Source organism: Microtus ochrogaster, chromosome 16, assembly GCF_000317375.1.
Source record: "Microtus ochrogaster isolate Prairie Vole_2 chromosome 16, MicOch1.0, whole genome shotgun sequence".
NCBI lineage: Eukaryota > Metazoa > Chordata > Mammalia > Rodentia > Cricetidae > Microtus > Microtus ochrogaster.
In genome coordinates, this window is record NC_022018.1 from 20420697 (window position 1) to 20432581 (window position 11885).

The 11885-nt window shown below is 40.1% G+C and overlaps 1 protein-coding gene across 4 annotated transcripts in view; it reads right to left on the bottom strand.

Moving 5' to 3' along the window:
- Window positions 1-11885, bottom strand: part of Mpp7 (membrane palmitoylated protein 7) — a 273759-nt gene that overhangs the window by 167111 nt on the left and 94763 nt on the right. For all 4 annotated transcript variants that reach the window (XM_026783024.1, XM_026783023.1, XM_026783025.1 and 1 more), the window contains exon 3: window positions 4124-4242. In XM_026783024.1, coding sequence (XP_026638825.1) covers window positions 4124-4242 — 119 coding nt within the window. The remainder of the gene's footprint in view (window positions 1-4123; window positions 4243-11885) is intronic.

Below are 11885 nucleotides of genomic sequence, written 5' to 3' on the forward strand. Positions count from 1 at the left end.
AAAGAAAGAAAGAAAGAAAGGTATTTTTTACTCCCCTGCTTTTACCCTTTCAAGGAAACAGCCGCGCGACTGACTTGGGTTTACAAAGACACTGATGAGAACATCTTTACCTTCTTGGGCTTTACTCACAATTTCACATAATTTATATGCCAGGCAAACACGCCCCATTTTTACATAATTCATATGCCAGACAAACACGCCCCATTCTAAAGGCAAAATGTTCACTATTACCTCTTAAGCTGAACATTACTCCTTTTGTCTAACTTCCCACTACCCCCAATAAATAGTTGCCTAAGAAACTTCTGCTAAGCAGGCAGGATCTAACTGAGGAAATCGAATCCTCAAGGAACCCATACTGGAGCTAATACTGAATTACACATGTGATTTATCACGAGACACTATAATTGACAAGTACCTATGTATAACGCCATGAAAAACTGGAGATTAAACAAAAGACTGTGTCTTCATCTTGGAAATTCTCAGCAGATAGTTTAGAAATTTCTCAGCACATAGCAAGAACTCAACAAAGACAGAAATAAAATAGTTATAAAGTAATAATTATTCATCAATAATCATTATTAAGACTGGGACTGGGCACATGAGTGATGTGCAGGTCTAACTGTATTTATTCTAATTGAAAATAATAGTAGGGGAGTGGTAGGGTGTATATATTCATGAACGCCAGAGGACAACTTTGGGTGTCAATCCTCAGGTACCAACCACTTTGATTTTTATACACAGTGTCTTTACTGACATAGAATTCATCAAGCAGGCTGGTTTAGCACCACAGAATCTCTGGAACCTCTGCCTTCCTAGTCCTGGCATTATAAATACAGGCTTTAACACAGGTTCTGTGGAATCAGATTCAGATCCTTATGACTTTAAGGCAAGCACTCTACCGACTGAAATTCCACAGGTCGCATTGCTGTTCTAACACTGAAATCCAGAAAAAAAGCACAGTAATTCTGTTGTGCACGAAAAATCTCCCTGAAAATACAAATCAATGTTTGTTGAAATAGTCAAACTTTTATTTACTTCATGTCCTCCCACACATAACTACTGAAAGGCTGGAGGAACATGTGTAAGAGTGTAAAGTCATAATGGTTGGGTATCCACATCTTAGACAGCCAACAAAATTTTGAGTTAAAAAGAGAAGTTTCTTGAGGAGATACAAGTGCAACACAATTTAAAAGAAATTCAATATTTAAGCAAGTTCTACGCCCTATCTTGTTCTAAAATGAATTTAAATCAGATTATAAATATATACACAACTAAAGAAAATTAAGTAATGAGCACTCATTCATTTTTTTAAAGTGGTAAGAACAGAAGATAAAACTAGAAATGAAGTTAGGGCATAAAACAAACGCTACGTGGACTCTGCATTTGCAAAAGATGTGCCCTCTTGTGCTGGCTGGACTGAGTGAATGATGCTTCCTAGTCCTCCACATGTGCAGGTCCCACCAAGCAGACACGAGAGCTCTCAAACGCTCTCAGCACTGCCTTCCTCCTGAGACCAACAGAATGACACCTTGTGCTTTTATTTTCAGCTTTTCTTTTAAAAATCATGCTCAGCGGACACCCTGTAGGTGCATCTAACTATGAATGTGTCCCAGTGCAAAATCATAAACTCATTTAAAATATTGAGACTCTTTGTGATTTTTTTTTTGTTAACTCAACTGTGCCTCTTTGGAGCATCAACTTTATAGGTAATACTGGGTTATATCATCAAAAAGTTGGACAAGGACTCTAGGATCATCTTTCTTTCCAGTAACAATCTCAATATCCAAAGTAGAGGGCAGTACCTGTCACTCAGACTGTAATGTGCAGTTCTTCTTGAGTATTTTTACATCAGTTGCCAAAATTACAAGTATTTTGAACCTTTAAAACTGTGTGGCAATTTACACCACACACACACAGAGAGAGACACACACACACACAGAGACACACACTACAAGGACCATGAAAATTCTGTGCTAGAATGAAAATCAAATTCTGCATTCTCCAGTTCTAAATCACACAGTAACAGCTTTAACTTCAGGCAAGAGCATAAAACTCAAGCACATTTTGGTTCACTCTATAACAAATCTTTTCAAACAAATTCCTTTGGCTCTAGAAAGATTTATGTACAAACGCTAAAGGCTTCTGTCCTCCAGTCTTAACTAGAGGCATTTGGAATACAGTTAAGTGGTCTGTTCCAGATGTTTTAAGCTAAGATCCCATGAGTTTGCCTCCTGGAGGCGCTTTAGACTTTACATATTTAAAACTAGTAGAATGGGTCAGGCAGAGGACACAACTGAGAGCTGCATCTAATCAGAGCTGGGGGCGGAGGAGAGGACGGATGAAGCACAAATACTATGCGAGTGGCATCAAATGAGACTCGTTTGAAAAAATGCATTTTATAGCAATTACTGAAAACATGTGGAACAGTACGCATGACAACTGAGCTATCTAAAATGCCAAAACATCCATCCATTGGCCTCTTTGTTTTTAGGAAACCAGATACTAGCACCGTCTTGGATACTTCCTACCCACTTGCCACTGACAGACACTTTGAAAAATAACCTATTTTGAAGACTCACTGTCCAATGTATGTAGGAATTTATTCCATACGTTAGTTTCATCCTTTTAACAGTGGTAACCACAACCTCTGGAATTCTTTCACTTTTTATGTGCTCTGATAACCTTTTCCTCAATATGTAATAAATCTACCTAACATACATAACTATCCAAGAACTGAGATGGTAACAGTTTTATAAAAATTGTCAACTTGCTGACACACATTCTGCCTTCTATTTTAGGTAATGAAATTACAGCTATGTTATAAATAAATGCAAATAAACATGCATCTATTATTTGGGGGAATGTTTACTTAGTGACACATGGATGATGCCAATTCAAATACATGTTATTCTTTACGGCAAACGCTAAAATCAGTGTGCATGGAACTGTAGCTACTCCATTTCCACACATTCAATAGAGAAACATTTTTTATTATTACTATACTAAGGCATGAGAATTCCTAAATTATAAGCCCAAGATCATTTCTCACCCATCCCAAGAAATTAACTAAGCTGCCTAAAATGAATTAGAGCATAAAGATACCTCAGTAATTGAATTATTATGAAAAAATAAATTAATGAATAACTCTAGGCTGTAAAATGTACTGCTAGGGAGGACCACGTATTGACGTTAGTTTCTTTAGTATTGTTGCTATTCAAAACAGACAAATTTCAGGAAAAGAAACACACAGACCATTTCTGCTCTGTAAACAGTGGCAATTCAGAAATGGTCCATTTTCGAATACTACGTACCAGATAAAAGCCTCCCCTCACGACAGACAACCCTAACAAAGTTAGCTGAATAAAGTATAGGTCCAGATTTCACGGAGACATGGGCTTCTATCTCCTACAGACACAAGAAAGACTAGGCATTTCTTTCAGCCTGAGTTAAATGAGAGAAAACGCAGTTTATATTTCCAGAAGTTTGATCAGCGTGTTTTCCAGTGAGCTTCTTATTCTCATTTTACTATTTTAAGAGAGCTGGTCACTCCCAGTGTTTCTGTAAGACGGGATCTGGTTCCCTGTGGCTGACAGTTCTCGTGGCAGGATGCTTTCCCTAAAATGGGCTCCAAAAACTGTTTTTATTCATAATAGCTCCACTGTATTCCTCTACAAAATACCATTTCAATGGAGTCAGGCCGATAAAAGAAACAGCATACTAGAATTTCAGTTGACTTTGTTAAAGGAAATTATTTTAAATTAATGTGGCTTCTGGACTGCTGCCGTTTCTGACCTCAGAACACATATCCCTTCTAATTTCTGCTGTGAACATTTGTTTATTTAAGTGAAATTCCAGCCCACAAATGTCGACCATAACAGAGTCTCAACCTTCCTGTCACTATTTTGTCTTTTGTCTAAACAAGGGCAGCCGCATGCCGCTGCTAATGCCTGCACAGCCACATCGTGCCCTTCCGTGAAGTCATCTATGTATTTTTGGTAAGATTTTTAACAACTTCCACGCCTGGCCGTGAAACATAACAAGGCTGTTTTGTTTTCAGACAGTAACAATTTTGTCTCTGGTTTACTAGATGGCACTCAGAGAACTTGACATCAGTGTGGTTTACCTTGACCAGTGAATGCAGGCTCTTTTCACCAAACATGTCCCAGAGGAAGGTCAGGTCCTCCTGGCTATTCACATGTGGCTGCAGCTGGGTGGGCAGAGCAGCCAACAGCTCATACAGACCTATAAAGTAAAAATAAAACACAAAGTGCAATCTTAGGGTGATCTCATTAATTTCACTGAAGGTGTATGTGTAAGTGACAGCTGAAATATGTCATTTTTACTGGATTTGTATTCTGGGCCATCAAGCAAAACAATTCTCTCAAGAAGCAGAGAAAGTGTTTTGATTTTTAAATTCCAAAGAAGTATATATTAACAGGAGAGCTTTTTACCTTCCACACTTGTCAGCATTTTAAAGTCATGCAGGTTTACATAACCCAAGACAGAAAATGTGTACAGTGCTCAAAAAGAAAGAGAGAAAGTAAGAAAGAAAGAAAGAAAGAAAAAAAAAAAAGAAAGAAAGAAAGAAAGAAAGGAAGAAAGAAAGAAAAAGAGATAAAAAAGAAAGAAGGAAAAAGGAAGAAAATGCATGCATTCCTTTCTTTAACCGTTATTACATTCCCCTCTTATTAGCCATGGAGTGGAATGAGTCATGAGGAGGAAAAACTTCCTTAGGAAAAAATGGATAGAGTAGCTCCAAATGGCTTTGTAGTTCGCAAAGAATTCCTAATAACATAAAACTTCAAAAGATTTGCATTATCTAACATGGAAATAAAGTTCTGCCACGTAGGACAAAAATCAGCCCCACATGGTGATTTACGGGGCTGTTCTATCACTGTGGACTATGATTTTTTCCCCCAAAGGGACTGTGCAAAATGTAGTTTATATCTGCAGTGTATGGAGTTTTCTGCTTCCCCTCTGGTGGCAGATGCAGGTTACTGTGGCATTCTTGGCAGACGGAAGTGCGGCATCCACAGGAGCCATTCGTCTCAGTTGAAAGCAGCAGACTGTTGCAGTGGGGCTTGCCCATGACTCTTGAGGGAGGTGACCTGGCAGAAGTCAATATCAGATCCCAGCACATGGTGCATTTTCTAGCAGGATTACAGGAGGTAAAAAGGACAAAATTCATTTTATTTCTGTCTGCTGTCTACAAAAACACCAAGACCTCCTGAGGCACCAACATACCCCTAGTCTGAGTAAGGGCTGACATCCATCATAGCGACAGCTTTACAAGACACTTAACAAGCAAAGAACAGTAAATTATGGACTCCTGATTAGTGTATCTCTTACCTTTCTAACACGCATCAGTGCTAACTTACAGGTACATGCACGTGGCACCACTGTAAAGTCAGATATGTAACAATGGGTATCTGAGTGAATCCAAACACCCCCGAGGCTGTATTTAGCCAAAAATGGTAGTAAGAATAACCCTAAATTAGACTATGGAAAAATATAATTATACTTTTAAGTATTTGTGATAGTTCACATTAATTCTCTTTAAAACCTGGCACTCTGTATAAACTAGGTCTTCTTTACAATACAAAGACTTTAAAACATCTCACCATTACTCCATTTATAAGACAGTACTCCCTCACCCTTCCTCCCTTCCTAACTCCCACAGAGATACATCCCCACACTCAACAATTGCCAGGATCAGCAGTCATGGAAGAGACTTAAAATGTAAAAGGATGAAAACAAAAGAGGTTTTTTTTTCCTACTAATTTCAAGAGTTGTTTTAAAAAATGCCTATTCCTTGAAAAATGACTCCAGGGATAATTAAGTGCCTGAAGAAATTAACATTATTATCATCTAAGTCAGTTCCTTACATGTGAATTCATTACAAAAAGCAAGTTCAGTCCTTCCTTTGCTTTCCTCTCCCTCCCTCCAACTAATGACACTGTGAAGTTGCCCTGTTAAGTCCCACACGGTTCCATCAGTGTTCAACTAGTTCTTCAGAACCATGAGATGATAAATGTCTTACGAATTAGTCAGTCCAGCACTGGTCGCACTTATCCACGATCCCCAGAGCATTGTTTGAAAGCAGATAGTATATATAAATGTGTATCCTGATGCACCATTTCCTATATATTCTTTGGAGCCTTGGGGTGACTATTACATAAAATAAAGGCTACATGGTGGAAAGACGCACCATAATATTATGACAGTGGATCCTAAAGTGAGGCTAAATAAATGATTAAGGGGCAGGTGGCTATGCAGTGTGAACACACTGGACAAAGGGCTAATTCACACTTCAGGTGGGATGCTGCAGAATTTCATCACCCCACTCAAGAAGGTACACAATTTGAAGCTTATGAGTTGTTTATTTCTGGAATTTTCCATTTAATATTCTCAGACGACAGTTGATGACAGATAATGAAAACTACAGAAAGAAAAGTCCTTGGAAACTACTATATTCTGTTTGGCAGCACAAAATGGGCTAAGTCTTTTTAAAGTAAATTCCTAAGAATCGACGTTTACTGAGTCTTATTTTCAGAGCACTGTGCTAGCTCCCCAAATTGAGAAGACACCGCTCTATGCCTTCAGTATTCTTACGATCTTTGGTGCTAGATAAGACAGATTGATGACAGACAATTAGGTGGGCATGCCAAACATGAAACAGCCATAAATAAAAAAGTCTACTCTTTTCCTGAGACAATATATATCCAAAATATACCTTTTCATTAAACAAATACACAATTAAACTGAAAACTATATACATATATTGATATTAGTTCACAATATGGCAATAAGCTAAACATCAAATTCATTCTTTGCTATACAGATACAAGATGTCATACCTTTAATGACATCTAACTTATACTTAGAGTCATGAATTTTAATAAGTAAGATAAATAAAATAATTACTAGGATGGCTCTCGCACTCTTTCTCCTTCACGTGTTTCACTGAACCCATATGTTTAAGGCAATGACTTCCGCACTTCTGGTGCTACTTTTAGAGTTAGAACAAACCATTTCCACTTCTGGGATCCAGCTTATTCTCATTAACTGTGAGGCAGTGCCACTGCAAACTGTATTCTGCTGACTGGATTTGTCCTTCTTACTTGGGTGTATGTTTCATTATCTCTACAACGGAATCATTTAAGTATTTTTTTAAAGTATCTTTAACATTTGCCTAAGATAGTGTTGAGCCCACAGACAATGAGCACCCACTGGCACACAGTGACATAGAGCCCCCAAGAGAGCAGCCCAGGCCTGTCCATAAGGCTCACTAATAATCTCTTTGTGGGTGTGTAGCTAAAACTCAAAGTGGGTAACTGTCATTGGAGACTCCCACATGGGCTGTTGAGAAGCCCATGACAGAAGCAAAACTCAGCAAATGCAAACCACAGATCAAGGGCAGCCTCTTCCTGCTGCATGTCCTGCCAGCGCCCTCTACTGACAAAACTTATATTGACAGTGGCAATAACGAAAAGTACTTCAAGGTCACATCAATTTTCACAGAGAAGACAATGAAATCTGCAGGTGAAGCCGAGAGGAGAATGAAACGTTAACTGGTTCTTCTACAGACTGATCTAAGTGTGTGTGTCTCCTCTTTGAGGGAGGGGTGGCTTTCTGCTGCTTCACACTGGGATACAATTAAAATTACTGATAAATGAAAATTGAGCTTTATTTGAAAGACAAATCCTATTAAATCCAAGGCTTGGATTGATGATATTTTTGTCTATTTGTATTACATTTGTTTAACATGCTCAAGAGAGAGAAGGGAGAGAGGAGAGGAAAGAGGAGAGAGAGAGAGAAAGAGAGAGTTGGAGGGAGATACCAAGACCAAGCAGAGAACTAGAGAGAGAGTACACTTGTGCCATGGTGCATGCGTGGAGCACAGAGGACAACTTGAAGGAGTTGGTTCGTGGAAACGCAGTGTGGGTTACTATGCCCAGTGAACCATCTCAAGGGCCCTGCTTGCCTGTTTTCAACAGCATGCAAACCCTGAATTCTTCATCTCAGCTGGGGGGAATGAATGAAGGCCATATTCTAAATTAAACAATGAGCACTTTTGCAATGACTGCATTTTACATGTCACCTTGACTGGAGTAAGGGGATCCCCAGTAACTCACAGGGGTGTACCCATGGAAGTGCTCTTGGGAGAAATACACATTTGAATCAGAGGCTGAGGAAAGATGAACCACTCACATGTTCAGGCACCTTGCATAAAGGAAGAGCCAACTCCCTTTCTGTCTGAACCGGTAAAGCCCAGCCTCTCATGTTGTCACTGCAAACACAACAGCTTCTGACTCTCCAAACTTTGAAATACAGTCCTTATACCAATACCCCAATCCTTACCACAGCGCTAGTTCTCAGGTCTTAGCAGTCAGTGACCTACACTGTTGGCGCTCTTTCTCAAGCCTTGATTAATCACACCACAGGGTCTCCTGGGTTTCCACAATGCAGATAGTGGCTCACGGGATTTCTCAGCTTCTCCGATAGAGGGAATTGATGACTATGACTTCCTCTTACTATGTGTATGTAGACATACAGATAAACATACAGATCTTATATTGATTTTGATTCTTAGAGAACATTTATAAGATTCTTTCCTATCAAAATAACACCTGATGTAAACTTCTTCACAAATGTATAGTAGTTATGAAAGAAGAGAGATCATGATTCCCTCACATTAACACAAGAAATAGAAGCTGGGATTGTACTGCATTGGCAAAGCATCGACCTAGCATTTGTGAAGTTCTGTGTTTGACCTTCAGCATTGTAAGAGTAATAATAATTCCTAAAGATAAAAAAAAAAACACAAGGGATGTCATGAGCCATGGAAGGTGTTTAGAATAACAGGATTGACAGCAAAGAGACACCAAGCTTTTAAACAGGTCACTAGCTCCTGCTGTTTGGTAATGAAATCTTGCAACTTATTCCCTCCTTTCCAGAGCATTGTATTTGGCGAATCCCAGTACACTAATGAGAACACTCTCAGTACAGCATTAAATAGCTCATTCTGTGAGCCAAAGCACTAAGCCATCCCCTGTGGGCCATGGTCTTTGTTTACATATATGACTGGATTTAAATGTGTTGGCACTGGCTTCATTAGTCATGATTTAAATCTACCTCTTTTTTTTGAAGATTAAAAACTACATGGTTTCGAGCCACTAAATGGTTGGTCTAGACTTAAATATGCTGTGACTCTCTTCCCTGCAGCGATGTTCTATAAAATGTTAATTATTGTCATTATCCTTAAAGACAAGAGGCTTCTCTAGGTTAACAACTTTCAGATCAAAATCAGGTTGAGGTTTGTCACAATCTGGGCAGTGGAGCTGACACAGGCCAGTCAGCACCAAACAAACAGGCCAAGTCAGCTGATGGGTAAAGGCAGAGACTGCCCGACTACTCAGACCCAAATTATAACACAGAAACTATATTAATTACAACACTGGCCAATAGAATAGCTTAGGCATATTTCTAGCTAACTCTTACATCTTAAATTAACCCTTTTCTATTAATCTGTGTATCATAGTCACGAGTTTTTGGGCTACTGGTAAGGATCTGGCTCGCAGGCGGCATCTTTCTCTTTCCGCAGCTACGTGGCATCTCTCTGACTACTTTCTGTCTATATCTCTGTTTGAATTTCCTGCCTGGCTTTACTCTACTAAACCACTGGCCAAAACAGCTGCTTCATTTTTCGGTTTTTCGAGACAGGGTTTCTCTGTAGCTTTGAAGCCAGTCCTGGAACTAGCTCTTGTAGACCAGGCTGGCCTCGAACTCACATAGATCTACCTGACACTGCCTCGCAAGTGCTGGAATTAAAGGCGTGGACCACCACCGCCCAGTTCGAAATAGCTTCTTTAATAACCTATGCTAAGAAAACATATTCATAGCATACAAGCAATGTAGTTGCAGTGGCCCTGGATGTTGCCTCCGCCTCTCTCAGCCTTTCAATATGGAAGAGGTACCTTTACTGCTCTGGGATAGTAAGGTAGGAGCAGCACTCAGCACCTCAACTCTAGGAAGGTGCATGCAACATAGAAACCCTTTTTATCTGAGTAAAAGCTAAATTTGCCATGTAGCACATTGCTTGGCCTGCAAATGTCTCAGTGTACGGCAGCGGGAATCCACCATGCTTTCCTGCCTATGCACGCCTAGCAAACCTGATCCAGCTGCTTTCCCAGGCGGGGGTGGTGAGCTGCAGGCATGCTCTCAGCTACTTTCCTCCTAACCCTGAACCGGCATACAAGCACCCAAACTGAAAGTATGTGGCTGGCCACGCAGGCTAGGCCCAAACATATGGGTGCCATCAGTAAGTGGAGATTGCTCCTATGTTTCCTGACTGCTCCAACACAAATAATCACACAGAAACTATATTAATTACAACAGTGTTCAGTCAATGATTCAGGCATATTTCTAGCTAGCTCTTACATCTTAAATTGACCCATTTTGATCAATCTATGTATAGACATGAGGCTGTGGCTTACTGGTAGGGATCCAGTATTTGTCTCCTTCGGCAGCTACATGGTGTCTCCTGACTCTGCGTTATCTATCTATCTATCTATCTATCTATCTATCTATCTATCTATCTATCTATCTATCATCTCTATCTCTGTTCGGATTTTTTGCCTGGCTTTGCTCCACTAAGCGTTAGTCCAAAGAGCTTTATTCATCAAACACTAAACGAAGCACATATACAGGACACCCCACATCAGATGGTCATTCAGCACTGAACACATAAGTTGAAATCAGCTAAAGCACCAATGTTTAGAACAGTTGTACTGTGAAAGCAAACACATGTTTTACTATAATCCTACTCCCTTTGCATCAGACACAGGTGATTTGATCAGGGATTGGGGAAGGTAGGAAGACTGACCTAACTCATAAAATTCATAATGGTGATGAACGAATGTTTCACAGAAGTTGCAACACACTCACCAAATGTCATCACCTTGGTTAATCAGATCTTTAAACATTTTAAGTTAATTAGCCACTAGACTATATCAGGAGACTTTAAAAAAAAGACATGGTGTCAGTATATAGCCCAAGCTGGCCTCAAAATTTGCCTGCCTGTCTCCATCTGCAGACTGCTGGGGCTATGAGCGTGCACCCACACAGACCTTGAGAGAACAGTAAAGTGGACCAAGACTAGCATGACAGAGTAGAGGCAGTGAGAGGAGCAGCGCCACAGAGGACACAAGATGGAAAAGGAAGGTCCAAGGGTTTTGGAAGTTGCCACTAAGGACAGAGGGCTGCTCAGGTTTTGACACGATGAATTTAAAATAGTTACCAGACAGCAGGCAGACATACAATGAACATAGACATCAGGAGAGTAACAGAGCAGGAGAAGCTAATGACAGCACTTGGGACATAAATGGCATCTAAATCCACAGTCCTGGTAACATCACTAAGAGTTATGAGGCTGAAGGCACAAAGCAGACCACTTTCCCAAGGTTGCATGATGCAAGAAGAGGAGGAACCTACAACCTCTCAGAGAGGAGGACCAGGGTTGGAATCTCAAAACCAAGTCTAGGAAGAATCAACAATCCACCCTATAAACACAGGGACAAGAAGTTCTGAAAACTGGTCTCTGGATTTAACTCTGACAGAGTAGACTGGAAGAAGGAGGCTAAAATCAGGAAGAAACCTGTGAGAGATAGTAAACCCAAACAGTCCTTAGAAGGAGACTGTTACTTGTAGAGAGACCCCGCCTTTTGGGGCGGGACAGCCTTGGGCGAATGTTTTTACTAATTAATTGGGACGCGGACTGGAGCCCTTCCTGTTTCCGGTTTACGGTGGATCGCTGAACTCCGGGTGTGTGAGTGTGCTTTTATATTAAAATTGTCTTCTTGTACCCACTGGCCTGGATTAATTAA